Raw genomic sequence first — 24,833 nt, 5'->3', positions numbered from 1 at the left:
TCTGCTCATAAATGCTAGGTAGCTTTGGGAAGTTTAAAAACATTAACAGAGGGTCCTTGCATAGCTTTCCCCTGAACTCACATCGCTCTCTTTAGTAGTCAAATTTTCCAGCAGTTAATCTGTATTTCAAAAATAAAAAATGAAAACATTATATCATATTTTATGTAGAAAATGTGCACTTTATTAAACTGGTAAATATTTATTAATAATATTAGAATTCATCTTTAAATTAGATATTTCATGAATTACCTTGCCTTGGAGCTATAAAAACTTTATTGCAGCAATAAAAAAATGTAAAGGAGGCATTTTGACTATGAAATTTCATTTCATGGTCAATTGAATTTACTATATCTGAAAGAACTAAAGAAGGGGTTGTAAAATAATTATGATGTTAGTATACACTTACAGAACAATGTTCTTATCCAGCGATACTGGGATAGTCTTATTTAAACTCTGTATTAATGGTGTACTGCTAATCGCTAAAGCTTCTTGAGCTGAATACAAACTTAAATTATTTTAATATTAACTGCATTGAGTTTATTGCTTATCTCGTGAAGCATTAGAGAGCTTTACTGTAAGCAATATTTAATTTAGGTAAATGTAGTCCTACCCTGTTGCAAAGCCTGGTAGAAAAATTTCACCTTGAAGAAATGTCATGAGATTTTAAATCACAAATGTTGGAAAAATAAAATGGGCTTGGACAGAATTATGATTAATACTGTGTGTCTTTGGCTTTTTTCTATGTACTACCTGACATGTTCACCTATAAACTTGAATGCAGAATCGCCAGAGGCATGGTTAAAAATAGGTTATGTCAAGGTTTTCCTATGTCTCCCTTAGGGTATGGAGTTGGCTAGGTACCACGTAATGCTTCTGCAAGTATCTCACATATTACTCCCAGGAAGACACACACAGAGAAAAAAACGAGATAAAAAGAAAAAAGATTTAACATATTCTTTACGTATTATTATATTGAAAATATGGTGCAAGAAAGATATTTATTCTCAGCATAAATGTGACCTAGCAATTACTAAAGATTGTATTGGTGAGTTAACCATTCTTTATGTTATTAAGATACACGTACTATGGAAAGAATGACAATTTGTCACAATGCTGATTAACTTCATTATTATTGGCAACAAACACAACACATTTATCTTTACAGCATTTTTTAACATTCAAAAACAGGCAACAGCAACAAAAAGAGGAGATAAAACGGAGGCAGTTTGATTAATTTTAATATTTTAATAATATGCAAATAAAATTCTGATGTTCAAAAAGGAGTCACTGAAAAATGGAGTGTTGATGTACATTTGACTTCAAAGAATGCGTGGATTTACATGATGCAAATATTATCCCTATAAATACTTGAATATAAATAAGCAGAAATCAACTGCAATATCCTCATTAAAAATCAACCCCCAATATTTTATATTAATACTCTGTTCTCTGTTGAGCTGCCCATAAAAAATTATTTTAATCTGCAAACTGTGGCAATTCTATAAAACTACAAGTTTTGCTCCTGAGGGTTCCTTTTTTTAACACCTCTCTCTAATCTGCCCAGCCTGCTGAGTAGCATTGACATCAGTAGTACATCAATTTCAGAAAGTGGATTATTTTTACTAGACAGCTATTGTGACATATTGGGTCAGTCATAAATGAAAGATATTCATGCAAGCATGCAATACTTGTAATGAAGTCTCACTCTGACCTTCTGTATGATTGATTCTGTAATTTAGTTTTCTCAGGCAGTGCCTGAAATGAAATGAAATCATGTTGAACAAGTTTTGAATACCCACAGTGCACCAGGAGAAGAAAAATCTGCAGCCCCAGAGGCTTGAGAGAGAGCAGCTGAACGATTTATCTCCATGCTATTATAGCCTTTGCCAGCATTCAACATTTCTTTTTTTTTTTTTTTTTTTTTTCTTATTTGGCTTAAGTACTTAATTCTGCAGGTAGCTGTAAATGGGAAAATAAAATGCTGTTCAGATTTAAAATGACAGGACAGGAGTATGTGCAGGGGACTGATAAAATATCTTGAATAGAACTGACCTTTCATGTAGCTGAAAGTTACTGGGGGATTCATCCTCATAATTACCATATAGATTATTTTTATTTCTTTCCTGCAATGAAACATTTCAGAGAGCAGTAGTGCTGATTGAATGAAAATTGAACTTGTTAACATTCTTTTCAGCTTAGCCTGTTGTACATAACAGAAGGTTAGCTTTGATGAATTTCAAAATTCTCTTTCTGATATCTAAGAAACAGACAGTAAAATAATTGTCTTTTTTCAGTCTGATTTTTTTCTTTTATTCACAAATGTGCAATTGTTAGAAAAACAGACTGATAATTTTATATATATTGCTCCCTACATTACTTATGCTGCTGGAGAAAATGTGTTTCCTATTTGATGAAGACTTGAGCCTGTTTCTGTTTTATAATTGTTGCAGTGCTGCCAGTGCAGTCAGGATTCTGCACAGATAAGGCTAATTCATAGTGGAATATGCTCATCTTTAATTACATTACTCCTTAAGAGTGGCACTGTGCTCAACTCAAAGACACAATGGTGACTATTGCTTTTATTTCAAGAAGAGACTTTTTAAATAAACATCTCAAGAATGTGGCTTTAAAGAGATGAGGTGCAAATTTGAGCTTATTAAAGGCTGCATACAATAGAAATATTATTAATATTTCAGAACAGTGGTGCCTTTTACTTACAGTTCTGAATCTTTTTTAGTAGTTTAAATTCCCAAATTACTAATGAACTTTAAGTGAGTAGATTAACATAAGATTGCAAGACTAAAAGCTAAAAATGTTGCTTTAAAATTGGCAAAAGATAGTTGTTTCATTACTCACCTGACTGGATGCCTCTCATTTATATGTTTAATTTTCCTTTACAAAGAAACTTATTTCTACATCTTTCTTTTAATACCCAGTCAGTAATCTCCTATCAAGAGAGAATGGAGTAGATTTTCAATTAATAAAATGTTGTAACAACATTGTTTAATGTGTTGCAGATGAAACAGTTATTTCATGGGTCATTAATGTGTTTAACGCCTGGAATGGTTTATTAAAACAAGCCCTTGTTATTGTTATGAATGTGTTTATTGTCATCTTTGTTACAAAATGTACAACAAATTTCAGAAGTTTCTAGGTATTATTTTACAGAAGTAGCAATTACTCTTACTAGAAAAAGAGATTCTCTTCTGTTTTTCCTTGGATTTCTGTGCTGAATTGCTAAGCTTGGGCTTTACATCAACAGTGTTACTCTGGTTTGTATTGGCCTTTCCCAGCAGAAATGGCAGCTGTTATTGCCACCGGTTTTAATAATTTGTGGTACCAGGAAAAATTAATCTCAAGTAACCCTGAATTAAAGGATGCTCGGACAGCTCTGAGCAGTGACATTTGGCCATGTACACAGCAAGATGGACGCTTTGGGAAATGAGACCTTTAGGACTCAGTTGGCAGCTCTGGTGGCTGCCCCCAGCTGGGCTGTGACGCTGCTCAGAGCTGGGTGCTTTGCTGATGAACTCCCGAGTCTTTACAGAGTAATTTCTTTTTGTTTGGTGTGGAATTAAGTATTTTATCTTACACCTGATCATGTAGTTGGGCATTTTGCAGTTACCTTTCAGAGCATGTGGGTGCCCAGCTGAGGGGGCCTGGGGGGCAGGTGGGCAATGGGCTGAGAGCCCTGGAGGCAGCAGTGGCTCTGGCACAGGGGCTGCATGCTGTGGCTTTGACCTGATGGGAAGATGGTGCTGGCCTGATGATAATGCTTGACAATAGTGTGAAGATTTTCATATCCTCAGTGACACTGTAATTCTCAATGTGGATGATTTAGTCATTTTTCTGAGACGTACTCTCTTCTCCTTGCTCATTGGTACAGACCAATGAATGGGCTGTTAATGAGAGAGAGAAATTCTTCTGCTGTTCTTAAAAATAAGCAACTCATAGTGACTGCTAGGAAGGACCTGTCCGTAGGAAACAAAGTGGCAGCAGTTGCCAAACATACCTGTCTGAATAACAGGCACTAAACTAAACTAAAGAATAATAAAGATTGGAGCAGGTAGGTTATTACCTAGTGTGAGATCATGAGGGACTCCTGCATGAAAGAAGCACAGTAACATTGGCAGAACAAGTCTGGGAAAAGAGGCTGTGACTATTTTATAACAGTACCTAAATCGAGATCCATCAGCTCCAGAAAATATTGGGAGGTCCCATATAAATGTGGGGAAAATGATATTGCCCACGGGGAAAGCTGTCAGGAACTGGAGCCGAAGCTGTCTGATTTTCCTAAGAACTGAGCTCAGAAGGAGCTCAGGCATACATGGCTGTGGACACCAACTGTGCATTAAGCCTGGGCCATGGCTTTAAAGCTATTCTGTTTCCTGAGTTTAAACTCTAAAATCAGGTGCTGTTTTCATAAGCCAGCCAAATGAGGCAGATGCTGCAGCTGGTCTGTATATGCTGTACCTGGCCAAAGGCTTAGTTGGGTCCAGCCACCCTCACTCTTGTGTAATTTGAAAACTTCCTTTGAAATTCCTGCTATTCTCTGCTGTTACCACTCATGTTTCCCCTTGGACAGCTTACCCAGTACTCAGCTTCCACTTCAAGTTTGCAAGCGTTGAAGAAATGTGAAGTCTCTTTAGAGTTTTAAATTATTCTATGTTGCCAGGTAGCTGGAAGAAAAACATACCTGGGTCTGGTAATAAGAAACATAATGAGACCTATTTTTCTGATTTACTTTAGAAACCGACAACAAGTAAACAAAGAACCCTCATAGAAAAGAAAAATCCCCCCAAACCCTAGAGAAAACGTATCCCTGAACATAGCTACCAACACTGGTAGCAATTTTAAAACATACAAATGCCATGTAACCCCTGAGTCTGTCCCCCCACAATTCCTACACAATTCTTGTTACCTTTGATAATGTTTGTTAGTTGTCATGCTCCCTCATACTCTCTCCCCACGTTCCTTACTGCATAATAAGGACCTTTGAAGTCTGCCTTTGATTTGGGAGCTGAAGCACCTGAGTTGTGGAGGTTGTAACAAAACTGCTAACAGCATTTATCTGACGTTCTGGGACTTAATTTCAACTATCCAGGATTTGTTTGCAATGTGTCGTCACTGTTTGCATACAGCAGACCTAAGCTTGTACTGCTAATTTGGAGAAAAGCTCCTCATGCCAAGAGACTCATCAGATCAGAGCCCAGATCTGTGATCTGAGTCACACATGTATTGTGATCATGCTGTTGGGTGCCTTGTCCAAGAGGAGTGTGACTCAATATGCTTTAAAGTATGGTAGATGCTTGGGAGGAAGAGAGTGGAGAGTCTGTTTTTAAATTCCTCTACAAAATGGGGTAAAAATAAAATTATAAGTTGTCAATTAGGTGATGCTAAAATAGCAGCCACAGCCACTGTGGGTGGGTGGAGGGCTGTGACCAGCCTGTCCTTGTCTGCAAGAGTAAAAGGACTCAATAGCAATTAAAGCAACCAAGAAGTGTGACCCGTTAGGCCTGCGCTGGGGATCGTGTGAGGAATCTGCAGGCTCACAGGGAAGTAACTGGGTAAGAACAGTGTTCCCAGAGAGAAAACACTCCCTGACAGGGTGGTGGGGCATCTCCAGTAAGAATTGTAGGCATTTCAGAGAAAAGTCTTTGTCCCTTTGTTTGGTAGTTGTGTGATTTTGACCTTGCTGTGAGCTTTGCGTATTTCTTCACCACATAATGCAGTGTTTTGTTAGAGATTCACAGCTGAGCATGCTGTGAATGACTGGTTCCAGCAGCAGCTGTAGCACGGTGTTGCAGAGGTAGTGAGTCCTGGGACCTGGAGCTGTGTTGGTCTGGGTGGTTGGCCCTGTCCCTGATTTGCTGATCTCACATTGCAGCTCCCACCACCATCAGTGGTGCAAGGAAAGCATTAATGACATTTGCAGTATGTGCCTTAAGCAAATGCTCAGTGGTGAAAATTGTTGCAGAAACATCCCAGGTGCCTATGCACAGACCACAAAGGGGCAAAATTTCAGGCGTGGGGTAGGCAGGAACAGAACTGATACTTTGCGCTGCCAGGCTCCATTGCAGTACGTTATATAACAAGTCTGTGCAAGCACAAGAAGAGGTGCCACAAATGAGACACTTGATTTTGAGAGTACCTATCTTGTATAATCCCCACAGTAGCCCCTGATGACCCCCAAAATAAATTGCTCAGTTTTAAGGAATAAATCAGTGGGCCCTCATGTTTGTTGGGTTTGGGTTTTGGTTTTGTTTTTTTTTCCTTTTCATGTCTCTTTTGTGGTTTATGTGTGAACAGAAGAGAGTAGAGCACACACACCAAAAAACCAGCACGTTCTTCATGTTCATCAGGCAGCAGAATGTGTGTGAACCTCTTGTCACCAACCCGTCTCTTAGACCCAGATGAAGACATAATTTTTTTTTACAAATCGACATGTACTGTTTCTTGTAGATGTTTTTGGGAATCAAATTAGGTAAGGTTTACTTTTCAGCAGAGACATGAAGTGGAACATGGTAGTTTTTTCACTGTCAGAGAAAAGAAGCTGCTGCTTGTAGGATCTCCTGATAACTGCAGTTTGACAGCTCTATTAGGGATGATGGTGTCTGTGGAGGGGAGAGGAAGGACACTTCTTCAGTGGTGGCAGTACCAAGTGCAACTGTTTTGTGTTCTATTAAGTAAGGATTTAATCTCTGACAGAGAAAAGCATCCTGTTAGTTTGGTTTGTTTTGATTGGCAGTGAAGTTCAATCCTGTAAAAATTTAGATTAATGGATTCTTTTATCTGTACTTTACTTGTGGAGAAAAAGAATATTGAGGATTTCTTCTAGAGATATGCTGACTTGACTAAAAGTAAAGGGAGTAATTTACAGTCAGGGACAACTGAGGATTTCACTCTTTACATTGCAGTGCATTTGCTTCAACTTAAATACATCCTTTAAAATATTGTATCAGCTTATGTTACATTGACAGTCATGAATTCCTCAGGCAATAGAATATATACTGGTTTAAGTCAACTTCTGAAACCAGGGCACAGTGAACATAACCATAAATGTTGGGTTTTGCTTAGTTATTCCTTAGTTATTTTGGTTGGCAGATTTCTCAATTCCCTTAAAGTAGCTCATGCAGTGTGGGGTCAGATCCCAGCCTTACAACATCCTGTAGGCACTTCCATCAGCCCTCACATGACCAGCGTCTCACTGGAGGTATTGGATATTTAAATGATGGAAGGCTGCAGACATTTATTTTAATCAAGACTTTAGTACAGCTCAAAAATGTTCTGAAAAGTAATTTCCTAGTTATATTTTAAATGTCTTGTTGGATGTTCCCAGAGATTAAAATTATATCAGGGTAGCAATTCAGGATAGAATTACTGTATGGAAATGATTCTTAAAATGCAGGGTAGGTAAGTGAAATTGGGGCATCTCTCAATGTAGTGTCTGAATGCATTTATCTGTCAAAATAAATACTAACTGTATTACAACCTATACTAAGTACCGGATGCTTACAGAAGAACAGTTGCTAACAGAAGAACAAACTATCTTTTAATAACATAATTTTTTCCCTTAGTACTCCATGGTATCTTGAAGAACTCCTTTGATAAAATTGTATAAATTAAAGCGTAGGAGTTTGTACATTTCTTTCCTTTTCTTTTCTTTTTTTAAAGTCTCCTTACTCCATTATTTGCTTTCTAGTGTCTCTTGATCCATTGATATTTTATACACTTTTGAGAACTTGTTCTTTCACAAGTCAATGTAAAATAAGCTATATATTTGTGATAGGCTGTGAGATGAGTCCTTTAGCAATAGGACTAAATATGACTTTATTGGCATGACTGTCTAAAGTGATTAGAATTGTTGAGAGTAGGATAGTTTGATGGACAGATATCCTTATGGTTCCTTTGATGAGGCCTTCTATGAACCAAATGCTGAATGTCTTTATTAATGTGTGTAAGAGAATGTGCCTAGACACAGTCACCATAAAGTTGTTTTGAGAAGGGGAAAATATTTTGGACTATACTTGGCTTTTTTTAAATCCGGGTTTATAATTAGAATCAGAGAAGAGTAAAATGATTTGGGTTGGAAGGGACCTTAAAGATCATCTGGTTCCACCCCCCCGCCATAGCAGGAAACTTTCCACTAGACTGGGTTGTTCAGGGCCTCATTCCACCTGGCCTTCAGCTTCTCTGGATGACCTATTCAGGGCCTCACCACCCTCACATTAAAGAATTTCTTCCTAATACCTAATCCAAACCCCCTTGCTTTCAGTTTAGAGTCATTCCCCCTCACCCTGTCACTGAAGAGCCCAGAGAGGTGGTCAGTGTTTCACTCATTAAATGTCTTCATACCTGAGGGGTTTGTAGCACTCGTTGTAGGATGACAACAGAGAGAATTGAGTCAAAGCCATTTCAGTCTGCAGAGGAATTATACAAGTAATTTCTCTTTTGGTGTTGGTTTCACACATCATGTCCTTGTTTGATTGTCATGCTGAGTAAATCAGTGGTTGAGCTTTGCCTGACTTGTGTTAAGATCACCAGGTTTTGCCTAACTTCAGTCTAAGGCTGTAAAGCAGATAAGGCTCAATCAAAACTTGATACTGTCTGCTTGACAAGTTCGTGAATTTTTGTCAGAACTAATCTGTTGTTTTTGCTTAATGTTACAAAAATCCTGAATGTTTTTAATACTCATGTATCACATTTACTTCTGGTTAAGTTTATGTAAAAGAGCTTGTGATATTCCTAAAATTCTCCCAGTATTCTCAGGGGATTATTTTGGGATATGTGAGCTTTTCAATTTTCATATAGTAACGTAATCAGGATGTCATGTGGGTGCTTCAGCGCACTTGTATTTCCCTGTGTGCTTCTGATACAGGATAATTTTCGTTGTTAAACATTTATTTGATAAACATCTCAAGAATAATGAAATGCTACTGATCCTTTCAGTTTGGTGTTGGCCTTTGGTAGTATCGGGAAAAATAAAGAGTTAAGATAATTGATGGAAATTTTGTTTTCTTGACTATAGCTCCCTTCTTAGAAGATTTCTGTTTGCTCAAGAGCTATAGAAAAATGCCATGGACTTTAATAATGCTATGAACTAGCTTTCTTGCCTTCTTGCTACTTTCCAAACCACTGTACAAACATAAAAATTGGTTTATATTTCTTTGTCTGAAAGCTCTTGTATAGGTACCATAGGTTGTTCAGGCCCACAGCACTGTATCACAAAGCAAAAAATGAAAATCCTATTCCTTGCTTTTTAAAATATTGATCAGCCGTATAACTTAAAGTGCAGAAAATACATTGTTGTTTTCATATGCACATATAATGGGAATAAGGGATTGGATATTATATGAATAATTTTCTTTTATGTAATATGTCTTATCAGTTTGGTTCTAAAGGGCCAGTTACAAAATATTGTTGTTGCCACTCCTAGATTTTACTGAAACTCTTCAGATTAAAAAAAAAAAAAGACTAAAGAAATCAGGAAAAGACACAGAAAAGAAAAACTGAAATTAAGTAAGTGGATACAGAAAACCCACACAAGCATAAATAGTATCAGAAAAAAGGACAGTTAAGAATTCATGGGCTTGTGTATAAAATTAGATTCTGGGTCAGTGCAAGTCAAGAGAATTTAGTCTCAATAAAATCATAGATGCAACTGAAATGACAAGACTTGGAGTAAATGGTTTGTAGCCCATGTCATCACATTTTGTTGCCTCAGTGTAAAGGCCAGAAATACAAATACAATATTGTATTGTATAGCAATAAAGGGAGAACAAAAGCAAGGCTTTTAGGGGTAGAACATCTCCAAGAAAGTACTGTCTGCACAATAATGAAGAAGGTTAATTTTCATGAGAGAAGGTTATTCTGATGATCGTCAGCTTTGCTGCAAAAAACCAGCAGAGTTTTTCTTCATACAATAAAGTATGTAACGTCTGTAAGCTAAAATGATTGGAGTAATAGGCAGGGAGTGATATTGTTTCACAAAAGACTTTGAATGACTTCCAGATGCCACTGCCAATACAAGTCACAATCAAAATGACCCTGTAGTTAACAGCAGTAAATTTTCACAGAAAGGTGCCCTGAAGCAAATGGGTATTTCAGCCAGTAAGTCTGATGTTTTGATCTTTCTGTATCAAGTGCTCCACTTTTGGCACACACACTCATCTCTAAGGAACTACAGTCCTTTACTGAAAATATTAAAAGCATTTAAGAAGTAGGAAAAGCAGTGTGGTACAGTATGGATGATGAGCCAAGCTGGCAATGGCTGGGGAAGCATGGGGAAAATGAGGGTGAGCCCTGGTGCATCCGATCTGGATCATGAGCTTGTGTGGCTAACTTTGTCTGTACTGGATCCAGCTGCACCACTATGTGTACTTTTATGCTAAAGAAGGATTTGTTTTTACTGTATAGGCTTCAGCAGAAAGACACATGAATGCCAAATTCAGAATGAATATGATTTCCTGCTGTAGGGAAGCAGTAAGCTGCAGTATTTGTATATAAAGATAGATGAGGCAGGGTGTGCATCTTCTTTTACATGTGTATTGCTTCTTCGTACAGCCACCCTTGTCCCAGCCAAGGAGAGGCTTCCAGGAGCATAGAACCACTGCCTCTGTTGAAGCCAGAGTTGTAAAAAGTAAGGGAAAGTCATTTGGGCTAAACTTAGCTCCATGCTGACACAGATTTTCGAAAATTGTTTTGGATTTATCCATGTTTAAAATGAGAGCACAAGGAAGGTCAGACTTTGTTGTGGAAGTCCAGTGGGCTTATGCTGGGCTCCCACAATTGCTGTTTTGTTCTCTGTCATTTCATTAGGATCATTGCACCTGCTACTAATTGCAGTGTGGGTTATTAATAATGAAAGAGTTTTTAAAATCTAATTTATTTCTCATGTTTCTGGCTGTTCAAACAATGACTATAGATTAATCAGGTTGCTGATACAATTTGTGATCTATTTATTCTCTTATTAACTTTTTGAAAAATCTTCTTTTCTGTTTAAACGTTCCTTCATTGTGTCTTCATCTGTGTGTGGTCAAAAAACAAAAAAAAAAAAAAAAAGTTTTCATAGGCAGATTGCAGCTGACTTTACCTTCAGGGTCTTGCTTCTTTTTATTAACAAATGTGGTAAGTGTTGTGCACATGTAGGAGACACAGTTTGTGCCCTCAAGAAACAGTAGAAACCAAGCCATGCAAGCACTTGTGTTTCTGAGACGTGGAGTACAAGAAAAATAGTCGGTGGTTTGTACATCGATTGCTACTTCCACACATTTGATCATTGGATTAAAGATAAAAATGTGTAGTTTTGTGTGGTACTTGCCAACAGGGATCTTTAGGAGTGTTTAGGATTACTGGACTGCTTCTCCAACCTGCTGTAGTGAATACACTCCAGACCTGGCAGGGCAGTGTTCTGTGTTTAAAAGAGCTTTAAAATCCCACTAAGACAGGACTGGTTTATACCTACTACTGTTACTTGTAATGGCCAAGAATAATTGAATGTCACTAAAGGAAGATGCTTTTCTCTCTCTCACCCCACCCTGATTTTGTTTACTTTCTGCATTTGACAACAGTTGCAATATTCTCCTGAATCCTCAGTCATCCTGTTTCGCTATTGTTTATGTGGGTATTTCTCACTGCATCAAGAGAAGAAATGTTTAAAAATAGAGAAATGCAATTCTTATTCAACAAAACAAAAAAAAAGCCACAACTGGGGGAAAAAGTGAAGTCTGGGGCAATTATAGTAACTGTTGCTACACTTAACTTATTAAAAATATATTTAATTCATTAAAAAGAAAGGACGCAAACTGCATGTTGAGAGTGTTGGTTCTGTAAACCTGTGAAAATAACTTCACCTGACACTGTTGTATGGTAACTGCTAATATCTAAACAATGTTTCCATCTCTTTTAGGATCAGAGTCACACACAAGTTTCCCAGTACCGCCAGGATCACTCTCTGATTATGAGATCTATTGTCAATATGACTGATGCTGCTCATTCAGGAATTATGGCTCCGTCTCAGCTCACCACCATTAACCAGTCTCAGCTAAGTGCTCAGCTGGGGCTAAATTTAGGAGGCACTAATTTGCCACACACTTCTCCCTCCCCTCCTGCAAGTAAATCAGCCACTCCTTCCCCATCCAGCTCTATCAATGAAGAAGATGCAGATGAATCAAACAGAGTAAGTTATTCCATGTGCTGTAGTGAGCAAGCTTCACACACCTACACACTGCATTTTCATGGATGTGGCAGTATCAGCTCAGCTGCAATGTGGTCATTTCAAATAGAAATGTTACAGTAAAGTGGAATATGATTAATTTGCTGGTTACCTTCTTTACTTAAGAAGTTTCCATACAACCTCCATAATAATAAACCTAAGAATAGACAGAGATACACACACATATATATATATATTTGGTCTAATTTGTCTCAAGTTTTCAGATCTGTTGAATTTCTTCACGCATCAGCTTTGGACAGTTTTGTCATTTTGGTATTCTCTAGAGTCATGTAAAACATAGATGTGTTTAGGCAGAAGTAAAATAAGCTTTCTTCTAACTGAAAGTTTAGTTAACTTATACTTTGCTTTCAATAAATCTCTTATAAAAGGAAAAATTATTGACCAAATGAAGTACAAATGTTGTTATAGCAGTATATGTAAAAGGCCTAATTTAAGACCGTTCCATGAAAAGTTTTCTCATTAAGTTGATGGAAGTTGTGCATGTGGAAAACTCGTTGTACAGGATCCTCAAAATATCTGAAAATTGTATCTTAATGGAAAAACATACATGGCCTCTTCAAAATATGCTATGAACTAAATCGTAATTTTTTTTAATACAAATTAGCATTGGGTGTACTTTTTCAGGTCAAGCTCGTAGGATGTGACTCTCAGAGCCATGCTTAAAATGAGTAGTAACTATTCATGCATTTAGTTCCAGTAGATCCAATGAGATGATGCTGAGACTAAATACTCTTTGGTAGAGAGAGGGGCCTGCACAACAGGACTCTCCCAGGAGTTGCCTACCTAGTAGCTTTATCCATATAATATTAGGACTGACTGTCAAAAATTTTTTGCAATTTATCTGACTTATTTCATTCATTTACTGACTGTTCTTGTTTTTACTGTTTCTTAGGCTACTGGAGAAAAAAGAGCTGCCCCAGATTCTGGCAAGAAGCCCAAGACTCCGAAGAAGAAGAAAAAGAAAGACCCCAATGAGCCACAAAAGCCAGTGTCAGCATATGCCCTTTTCTTCAGGGATACACAAGCTGCCATTAAAGGACAGAACCCGAATGCTACATTTGGAGATGTTTCAAAAATAGTGGCATCTATGTGGGACAGTTTAGGAGAAGAACAAAAACAGGTAAATTGGTTCAGGGTTGTCTCACAAGAAGTAATATAGCAATCCTTGTTAAAAAAATCCTTCTACCTCTGTCCTGAGTGGACCCTGCTGCTTGCTGATGTAGAACTCTACTTCTGTAGAGCTACACTGAGTTTTGAACTTGCCAAAGACCTGGCATCTAAAAACTATTTTTTTGTAAGAGCCAACAGGTAGTGTTAAATGACTGTATTTGTCTTTACATTTTAAAGGGCAGTTTGTAACAGAGCTCAGGTTGTAGTGTCCTAGAGTCCTCTTAAAACCATCTTTTGATGATTCCTATTTCAAAGCCCTTGTTTCCTATTAATAAGTTAGAAAAGAGGAAGGTACAGCATATTTACCAATTCCTTTGATCTGCCTTATGAATTTGTTACAAAGCATGTTGATTTCTAACCTTTGAAGCCAATCCTCTGAGTCTCATTATAATGTTGTGTGTGAAATGCTATCTCCAACTCCAACTTGGTACAGAGTGATGAGTTTTATACTTCCTTGAGGGTTATTGTTCTTCCTATACACATGTAACTGCTGCACATGGATTGAAGGGGGTTAAAAAAATACCCTTTGTTTGTCTGTTCCCAGTAACAGTTAACAGATGCTTCTATGGCAGAGCAGATTCCCAGATAGGACACCTTTTGGCAAGAGATGAATGGTACTTGTTTCTGAAATCCATTTGGAAACTTTTAGTCTGATCTAACAGATGATAATGAACATGATTAAAAGGTGAACTTTAAATTTACTGATGATTAAAAATACAGATTTATTCATTTTTGCCTAACTGTTCTTGTTTAACTCAAGGGGATTCTTTCATGATGGCTTCGGGGCAAGTCCAAGCTCTTTGATCTGCCTTTTCTAAAGGTGTACAGATTTTTTTTATATGTAATTCAAATATTTGTTTAAAAAAAAAAAATGCACAGGTGTTTTGCTATTCTGGACTACTGCTGATACATTTTGGCATCTGAAATACTCAGTGTTCTAATATCCCTGCCACTTGGAGTCAATAAAATACTGTTTTCTGGGGAAGTAAAGATTGCATAGGTAGTCTTGTCAAACAGTTGGCTGCTCAAACTGATGTCAAATAGCAGCCTTTTGTTATTCATGGTAATCAACATAAACTGTAGTGCAAGTCCAGCAGGTAGGCCTGAAAGCCTGTAACCACCTGCAAGAATATTTAGAAATGTCAAGGAAGAAAAAGCACATCTAACAGTAGAGTGTTTTCAGGGGTTTTGGTCTATGTTTTTGTTTCTTTGCAAGTGATTTTGAGAGCATTCTGGCAAAAACATCTTGATAGTTGAAGTTGGTGAAATTGCGGGTTTTTTTCACAGGTATATAAAAGAAAAACTGAAGCTGCCAAAAAAGAATACCTAAAGGCACTTGCTGCCTACAGAGCAAGCCTTGTTTCTAAGGTAAGCCTAATAATACCTTCGATGTAATGCAAGTGAGCTTTTACCAACGATATTGAAATATTTGGGGCAAGGGGGGATGTTATGCAAAATAAAAGTAGAATCCTAGGATTTCTGTAATACAGCTCTACAAGATGTTGTGCTGCTGCTTGAACCCTGCTTAGTCTCTGCAAAAATAATTTCATCTCCCTACTGGCATAATAATGATTACCAGAAAACATCTTTGTAAATGTACATCTTCCTTGAGCTGCAGAGGCAAAGTAATGCACTTCACTACGAAAGTAAAATTCAGTCATGAAAAATATACTGACCTTTTGACATTAACATTTGCAAGCTATTTGTCGAGGTTTGTTTTTCCTCGAGTGCTGCTTCTCAAAGGACAGCCTTGCTTTACGTGGAGTTGGAGAGCAGTGGCTGTGTAACAAAGCTTAAGCATTTCTTGCAGGTGAGGGGAAAGAAATGGGGAAAGAAATGCGTGGTGGCTCTGAATTTGGAGAGTACTAACAAATGGACTAGCTGGCAGTGAGCCACATGGAGTATTTTAGTGGATCTTGAGTTAAAATAAAACCTGTGCAGAAAACAAAGCTCTGCTGTCTTACTTGAGAATTTACCTTTCTAGACAGCAGCACTATGCAGGTTGTAGTTCTGCTGCATCTGAATATTGTAAATGGAAATGTGCTTATAGACATCTAAAATATGGGTAAAACATTACCAAGGTGATTATTTCTCTAATAATATAACATAAAGAGCAATTAGAAAAATATATTCAACGACAAGAAAGCAACAGAGGGTGATGATGTCGTAACTCCTGAGAATATTTATTTGAATGTACAACTGCAGAGCATTAGTAAATCATATGGAAAGTTGCTGTGTATTTTACTTAATGTCTAAAAATACAGCATCAGAAATTATACACATGTTTTTGAAAGCTGGAAGATTTCTTCTCCTTGTGTTGAGAGGCTGTGTTTTTCTGTTGCCTCTGGGACTTATATAAGATTCTAAAAGCCTTTAGTATCGCAATGCTAAGTTCAAGAGCAGCAGGAATTCTAAATACCTTTGAGGGATATTATTTTGTGAATCTTAAGTTCCCTTTTCAAAACCATTAGAAATCATATTTTTTTCACCAAATCCATGGGACCTGGACTGTCAAGTAACTTCTGAGTAGATTGCAGGTGGAAATAACTCAAAGTCACTGTACCTCATCTCCTCTAAATAAGTCATCCTTGCTGTAGATTTTTCACATGAGATGGTTGCTGAGAGTAGGGACGGGATGGACACTTGTGCAGCAGTTTGTTACATTCTAAGGTAAATGTCTAAAGTGTGCCAGTTAACTGCTCGTTGGTTGATAACTCATGGGGAGGGGAGTGTGTGTGCTGCTCACTCCCAAAGAACAGGTTATTTTAAAAAACATGCAAATGTGTTGGGCCTGTTCTAGCTCTTTCAGCGACAAAATGCATGTGACTTCTGTGACTTTCTGGTGTTGATCAAGAGCACAAATTAGCTTTTGTCCAAGTAAGACCTGGAGGTACCATATAGGGAGGCACATAAAGAGGTGATACATGTATTGGTGGATCACTGACTGTTTTCAGGCTGCAGATTGATCTTTTCTGATAGAAAACAAAAGATGGCAAAGGTCTCTGATAGCTGTTACTTTTATTTCCATGTAAACAGTAGCAATGCTTTTTCTGTTGAAAAGACAATTAATTTCTTTTCCAAACACAGGCTGCTGCAGAATCTGCTGAGGCCCAGACAATTCGTTCTGTTCAGCAAACGCTGGCTTCCACAAATTTGTCTTCCTCCCTTATTCTGAATAGTTCTCTTTCTCAACACGCGGCGGTTTCAGCATCTCCCCAAACTCTTCAGCAGCCCCTTTCCAGAGCAATTGCTCCAAAACCCTTGACCATGAGACTGCCAATGAACCAGATTGTAGCTTCTGTTACCATTGCACCGAACATGCCGACAAACATTGCAGCTCCATTGATAAGCTCTATGGGCACAAACATGGTGGCAACGCCGTCTTCGTCTCAAGTGAGTCCCTCGATGCAAAGCCAGCAGCACCAGATACAGCAGCTCCAGCAGCAACAGATGCAGCAGATGCAACAGCAGCAACTACATCAGCATCAAATGCATCAGCAAATACAACAGCAAATGCAGCAGCAGCATTTTCAGCACCACATGCAGCAACACTTGCAGCAGCAGCAGCATCTTCAGCAGCAGATTAATCAACAGCAAATGCAACAGCAACTGCAGCACATACAGCTTCAGCAAATGCAGCAGCAGCAAATGCAGCATATGCAACACCAGTCACAGCCTTCTCCTCAGCAGCACTCTCCGGGAGCCCCGCAGATCACTTCTCCCATCCCTGCCATTGGGAGCCCTCAGCCAGCACCTCAGCAGCACCAGTCACAAATACAGTCTCAGACACAGACTCAAGTATTATCGCAGGTCAGTATTTTCTGAAGATAAATGATCTTGCGACATGGCTTTGTGTTGATCGAGGGGGTAGGGGTAAACCATATTTGGCTGAAAACTGTAAATTGTTGATGGTAGTTATGCAGGGATGCATAACAGATCAAATGATCCTCTAAAGTGTCTATTAGATAGGCAATAAAGAACTACAATGTAGCTGTGTATCATCTTTTAGCTGACTATAAATCATTTTGTTTAAAAGAAAAAATGCTGTTCTCTTTTTCATGTGATGCCTTTTTAATTTATTTAAGCTTTACCTACAATATGTGAATCAACTGGCCTAATAAATACCTGGACCTTATGACTGCAAAATGGCCTTCCAGAGTTATATGCTATAACCCTTCTTTCTCTAAAAGTGAATAATGCACTTCAAGGCAGTATGAACTCATGAAGCCCTTAAAGCACAGTTGTAACTACCTGTAAAATTATGATTGGATTTCATACAATCATACTTGTATGACATGAGTTAGTTGATGGCATTTTTTGTCATGAAAAAATAGAGTAAATCACAGATTTTTGCCAAAGCTCTTATTTTTTTTTTCTCTCCTAAATGTCTTCAGAAAAACAAATGCAAGTAACTGGACTTAAATGTTTGACCCAACCTTTCACTTCATTTCTCCAAATAAACCTGCCATAGTTCATAAGAAAATATATATTGACATTTACCCTCTTATGTTAATTCCAATTACAGAACAAATGTGAATATTATATTCTGTGTCGAAGTGATGAGTTTCAGATTTAATACACTGTATTTTTAAAAGGGAAATGCACTTAAATAAAACTGTTATTACAGAAAGCTAAGATGAAAAATACAAGTTATTAATACGCTGTAAAACCAGTAGAATATTTAAATGAAACTCCACAACTGAATAATCAATGTAAATATTTTCTTTAAAAGTTGTAAGTTTTCATATCATGTGTTGTAAAGTTTTCATAAATGAGGCTTTAATGTAAACACTGGTAACATGAATTATTAATTGCTACATTGCTTATTGTGTTTTTATGCTGTTTTATACTTTTTTATGAGTTATGATAGCAGCAATTAAGTTGTTTGTATTTTGCTTATCTAAAATAAATGCTTTTATCTTGCTATAGAATAAACACATTTCAGTAAAACTGATGAGCTGTAAGTCTTTGACAGAGAAACCAGAAATGTTTCCTTCTGCAAATGTTTTCTTGGACTTTTTTTAAACTCCTTTGGATTTTTATCAGACATTCTGGGTGAACAGGTACCAATGGGAACAGAGCAAGCACTTGGCTCTTGCACCCTCCAAGGTGCTCTGCTGAAGAGTGATGGGCAACTTCTCTGAGGTGTCTGGGACTTCAGAGAGAGAAAGCAAGTGGTGGAGTCACAAGACATCATGGTGCCCTGTGTTGATTGATCTGCAGGAACAGGGTAGTGAACCTGTCTCTCAGCAGTAATGTCCAGAAATGCAAATCAGCACAGATTTTGGGCTTTGTTGTATCTGAGAGTTTCAGATGTAAACGCAGCTACTGCCATGGGCTTCCCTCTGTAAGCCTCCAGCTCTTGACTTGGGCTGATCCTGAGTTGTCTGACTTTTCTCATAAAAGTAGAACACGATGGAGTGGGAGGGATGGAGAGGGCAGGTCTTTCGTATGAAACATTAACATCCAATGTGTTGTCAGGTTATTAGTGCTGTTCATATATTTTTGCTCTGAACAGAAAGGAGAGAGCCTTTATTTTCCTGTTTCCATTCTCTGCCTGCAATATCTGTGCTGCGAGTGCAGTCTGACCACTATCCCCAGTTGTCTGGCATGATTAATTACAGCATCTGTCCTGTCAGAAGCTATAATGAAGAGGTCTTGATAAAAATTGCAAATTACCACTGGCAACAATCTTAAACTGCTTATGATAAAATGAAAATTAAAAACAGCAAGTGTCAAGCCTGAGCAGAATCCTAATCCTGTTTGAGGCATGGCTACCATGCTCAGACCACAACCCAAAAATAATGGAATAGAGATCCCCAAAAAGTTGCAGCCAGACTTGAGGGAAGAGGTACTATACCATGTGAGTTTATTCATAATGAATTCAGCTTTCAATATTTCATCATCCTCAGGTACTCTGTTTATTATGTACAAATATTGAACAGCAAGAGATTCTAATTATAAATTTATAGATTTCTTGGAGCAGAAAAAATCATGTATAAATTGAAGCTTTTCATAATGGGTGTTAGTTGACAGCTACCCATGCTCCTAATAGCTTTAGCATGATATCTAATAATGCCTGGGATGGAGGGTGTTTATTCCAAGTGCAAGGAAGCCTGTCTGCATTAGAAATGGCCTGACAGAGGCTGGTTGGGAGAGATTTTGTGTGTGTCAGTTTTAACCAATGTTACATAACAAAGGGAACCATTTTATAGTCGTTTTTGAAACCTTTAGACAAATGTCTTCAGAAATAATTGCTAAACTGCATGTGACAGTAATTGTGTATTAGTTCTATAATTGTCATTTTGAAGACCTATGAAGTATCGTTGGAAAAATGTCACTAGTGATAAGAGTTAATTACAACTGAAGTCTGTTTTCAACTATTTGCAGCGAGAAGCAGGTGTTATTACACTCATTAAATGGTTTCATAAATCCTGGGTTTTATCACATTTGATTAAGAGCTGCTGAACTACTGATGTTCAATTCCAGGAAAAATAGTTTTAATTACTGCAGCTAAAAAAAAAAAAAAAAAGAAAATTAATCATCAAGCAGGACTGTACATTTTAAATATCAAAATTTGAATCTTGAAAAACTGGAGCATCCCCCTGCTTGCCACAAAATTATATTTTGCATTACCCACAATAGCATATTGCAGAACATCTTGTGTTTCAAACTGTGCAAGTTTGTGTTCGTGTTCCCTAAGTCTAAGTGAATAACTGTGCTATCATAGGTCATAAATAAAACTGTTAGTTTAAATTGCTTGATATGCAATTTATACAAGAAAAATGCAATAATCTGTATGGTTTCAGTGTTGTGCATGGTTTTTAAGAATGTTTTCCTTCATAGTATTTACAAGCACTTAACTGCTCCCTTCTTTTCCCAAGGTTTCAGATGCTTTATCACCCCGGTTAACCACATTCTACTTTCACATTAACCCAGGTTGACACATGATGAAAGAACATAAGGAGGTTTAATTTTTAGCTGACACAGGGTCATTAGTTTCTAACTTGGAGAACAAAGCCTTTAAATACCTCTGTGCAACATAATCTCAATTTTATATTATCACCTGACCATTGTGGTTTGCAGGACAGATGGATTAAATATCTCAAGTTTAACCACAAGTCTTGCACTGACTCTTTTCAATGGGGATTCCTATTTGAATGGCTCCTTTTCCATTTCTCACTTCATGGAGTATTTTGCAGCACTGGACTGCATTCTAACCTTTCCCTCCCCCCTTTGTTTGGCTTTTGTTTTGCAACAGCTGTTATTATCGTTTTTGGTCAGCTGTGATTGCTGGAGGCAAAATAGGACCAGATGGTGTTTTGCTATGCATGAATGGCGAGTTAGAGGAGTTTAGATTGAATAGGCCAAGTTTGAATGGTGTCTATGCACCACCTGCCCTCTTCAGCAGCAGCACACACATCATAGGAGCATGATCTGTCTCAGACCTACTAGAATTGGATGGGAATGGAGAGCGCCTCGTTGGATTTTCTCCATATTTATTGATCTTCCATGCACTAACAGCATAATGCAGTACACAGTCAATTTGAGTTAATTGGATATGACACAGCATGTACATGTAATCTATCACCAGAGTCTCCTGGTACACTTTAGGGTTTGCTGCCACAAGAACATGCAGTATTAGCCTGCATTAATAGGCTAAGTGGATGGAAGTAAACCAGGATCATTGTAGGGTTTGAGTTAACAAAATATACTGTAGTTTTACAATTGTACCCTTGAAACTGCCAGAAATGCAGTTAACTATGAACATTTCTGATTTGAAAGACTGGGGCTGAGTATTTTGTCACAGAAAAAAATATATGTCATTCCCATACATTTCTGTGAGATTTGCCTGTGAAATTTAAACAAATGTAGGGAGCAGCATCTATAGGGATGGGCCAATGCCATTCAGATGAGTACCAAAGGGCTGCTTTGGTAACCTAAAACTGGTCAGAGAGGCGGAATTTAAATGTTACATAAAATGTAAGAACTGTTGTATGCTCTGTTAAGGCTGACTGAAAGACATGGGGTACGAAAGACTTGTGCCTGGATGTTACAGAAGAAAATATATATGTTATGAATAATGAAAAAATATATAACAATAATATATAATACATAAATTACTTGCATTGTTACAGCAATTGGATGTTTCAAAGCCTACTTAATATGTAACTGAGGGTTGCGATCATGCTCTAAGTTGGCAGGAGCTGCTCACTCGGTGTCTTTGTCTGTGGTGTCAGGTAGCCAAGTGAGCTACTTTATTATGAAAATTGCATCCAACTGAAAAAATGCTAAATATTTTCAAGTGCCTGTGGGAAAAGCTAAGTTTGTATTAAAGGATTTGGTTCTTAAAGTCACCAAGAAGTTAATGCTTCTCAGGTGCATTGGAGGGAGAGAATTTTTTATTATAATACTAAAATCTTTGAGAAGTGAATGTATTGCTTTGAACGAGCTGCTCTGACACTTCAATAGGCTACATTGGAGATTTAGAATGCATTCTGTTTACCTCAGTTAAAAACCAGAAGTGGTATTTTAAATAGTGGGTTTTTTACAAGTTCGTGGAGCATTAACATCTTCAGCCCCTAAACAAACCAAAGTAGTAGAGAGTTCTCTTACAAGGTTTAAAATTAAATTTATTTTAGTTGTCTAGTAAAAAAGGTTGAACAGAAAATTATACTTGTCCTGCAGTTATATGGACACTTCTTCCAGGTATAATTTATTCTCTTTCTGGGAATATCTTTATGATGCAGTTACCTTTGGTGTGTTATTTTCTCCAAACTGGAGCTGCTACATCATTGTAACTCTGCTGCTCTAATTGTAAAAGAGAGGCTTTGATCCAGCAAATCACTTTAGATGAGCTGATAATTCATGTATAATAGTAGTAATTTCATTGAAGTGACTACTCATATGCTCTGTTATACAGTTGCTCAAGTGCTTTTATAGATCAGGGGTCTGATTACAAACCATTGTATTTGTTTTCCAAACAGATCTAAGTATTTATAATAATAATCAGAACCTAAAAGCAATCTTACATTTTCTGCATTTTCTTTTATTAAATTCTATTCTAAACAAGTCACAAGTCTCATTTTCAGGTGCAGGTATCTAACCTTAGTTCTGGTTCAATGACTGTGAATCATCATAAACGTGTAAAGAATTACCCACCTGATGGCAAATTGTATCCGCAGTCATTTAAAAGAAATGGTCTGAAAACTTCTACCTCGATCAGCAGTCACAGCTCTTGACTGAGCAGATGCCTTAACCAAATATTTGTATTTAGAAAACAGAGAAGTAAATGCAGGCAGGCAAAGTGCCAGGGTACCTGCTGGCAATATTTTTGAAACCTAAAGGGTGTAGTAACTGTAGGCTGGTTTATTTTAATGCTATAGCCCATACTGTACTGAAAACAAACATATACATTGCATTAGCACTAAGCACATAAATAATAAATCCCTTATGTTATGGTTTTCTTGCTGATAGTTAAAGGTGCTTGATCTTGGTATTGGTTTTGGTATTCCAGGAATCATAAGAATTGACCATTATATTTAAAAAATAGTAAGTAGCTGTACCATTTCTTACTTTCCTCTTCCTAATTTTGGAAGTGAATATTCAGTGTCTGGGAATCAGAGCTCACTTTGGAAAATTCTGCTGTATGGACTGTTGATCATGGGATTATTACTACTGCCCTGTTGTGTGTGTATATATATATAGATACATAAAATCTTGCACCCTGCTCCTATCTGCTCACTACCTGTGGAAGGCTTGTGCTGAAGAACTTCTCCTCTTCTCCCTCTTCATGTTCCTTCTGTTCCTGTGGGTCACAAGGAAATTAATAGATTGTGCACATACACAATACATGTTTGTTTTAATAAAGAGATGTCCAGATGGGTGCAATTAATTGTATGTGGCAAATGTCTAAAATATCCGTAAGTCTAGGCATGCTTTTGGGGATTTTGGGGTTAACATGTTAGGTGCTTTGCAGCACAGACTACCAAAGGATTTGGTTACTGCTTAGCCTGCCTTGGAACTGACAGAATATAGATGAAGCTAGTGATTATCATCCTTGTGTAAACAGACTTTCTCCATTATGGAATGGTGGCAGATAAATCTATAAGAGTTTTGGTCAATTACAGCAGACAAGTGTATTACAGCAAATCTTGAGCCCACGGTGAAATACATGTAATTCTGAGTGTCAGTTTAGATACTTGTGTTTCTATAAAGGCTGAGCAGTCTCTCTTTTCCTTCCTTTTTTTCCTTTAACCCAAGGCAAATGAAGTTATCCTTCACTTCAGAAAACGATCAGAACTCGCTAGCAGGCTTGGACAAATTAAACATCCTTGAACAAAAATTGTGATACTTTCACATTCATTTCTCTTGATGTTTCCTGTAGCTGTACTTGGTTTTAAACTGAAGGTGGAGTTTGTTTGATTATTTCTTTCCATTTTCAAAACTGCTGATCAGGAAAAAAAAAAGAATTGATGCACAGTTCTGCATCCCTGCCCATTCAGCTGCACAAGAGGCAGCTCCCACCGGGAATGGGTGCTGGTCCCAGCACCACCAGGCACAGCAGGATGTGGGTGCAGCACAGGCTCCCCGTTTATCTCATTTCATGTCACTTTGGTGTTAAAAGTCAAAGCAAGATAGAACTGATAATTTCAAAGGGAGCAGAGCAGCCCACCGTGGGCCATTGCATCCCCTCATCCCTGTGGCCATTGGGTGTTTCACTGCAGCCTCTGGTAGGGCAGGAGGTCTCCCCTGTGCCAGCGGGCCCCGTTCGCAGCAGCACCACGGAGCACTGCACCTATGGAATATTGAAACAAACTTTGCAGTGTACTCAGGGCTAAATAAGAGCCCATGAAACCAGTAGAAATAATCCCAATGATTTCAGGATACTTTGGACCAGGGCTTAGCTGAAAACAGACACAGAAATGCAGCCATTATGAGCACACTTGTAATTTTTTCCAATGACATAGGAATATTTCTTGGAGAAAGAAAATTTGAAGGAGAGGGAGGAACACAATTTTCCTTCTGAATTGAGAAAATGAAAACTGTTGGGTGTGTGTTGCTATCACAGCAAAGTGTTTCTATCCAGGCTCAATGTTTCAGCATGTAAACAACTTCCACTGAAATCTGCAAAGTGCCTGTGCAGAGCATCTGGGAAAATATTTGTGATTTAAATGCATTAAGCAAAATGATAATGTTATTTGAGTTTGGTTAATCAATAACAGAGGAGAAACATAATGCTTTATTAACCTTCTGCCATATAATACAAAGTCAATGAAATAAAAAAATACTTTTTTCTTTTTTTATAATTTGCATAAATTATAGTGGGGTTTCATTTTAGGGAGTGTGGGGTTTTTTTCCTCTATTGTTATCTGTATATTTTATCTGCAGTTTGTTGCTTTAGAACAATGTATTTGTCCACTGTAGA

General features: G+C 37.6%; 1 protein-coding gene across 1 annotated transcript in view; it reads left to right on the top strand.

Annotated features, from left to right (window-relative positions):
• The window catches only part of TOX3 (TOX high mobility group box family member 3), a gene marked incomplete at both ends in the record, with an annotated part of 72,189 nt that extends 54,959 nt beyond the window's left edge, over positions 1-17,230 (top strand). Inside the window, 4 exons of the mRNA XM_082289789.1 lie at positions 11,909-12,178; positions 13,128-13,355; positions 14,693-14,773; positions 16,493-17,230. Coding sequence (XP_082145915.1) covers positions 11,909-12,178; positions 13,128-13,355; positions 14,693-14,773; positions 16,493-17,230 — 1,317 coding nt within the window. The remainder of the gene's footprint in view (positions 1-11,908; positions 12,179-13,127; positions 13,356-14,692; positions 14,774-16,492) is intronic.
• Between the last annotated feature and the right edge of the window lie 7,603 nt (positions 17,231-24,833).

This window comes from Coloeus monedula (assembly GCF_965178545.1).
Source record: "Coloeus monedula genome assembly, chromosome: 13".
Lineage (NCBI taxonomy): Eukaryota > Metazoa > Chordata > Aves > Passeriformes > Corvidae > Coloeus > Coloeus monedula.
Note: the sequence above shows the minus strand (reverse complement) of the source record. Positions and strands in the feature narration are given on the sequence as shown.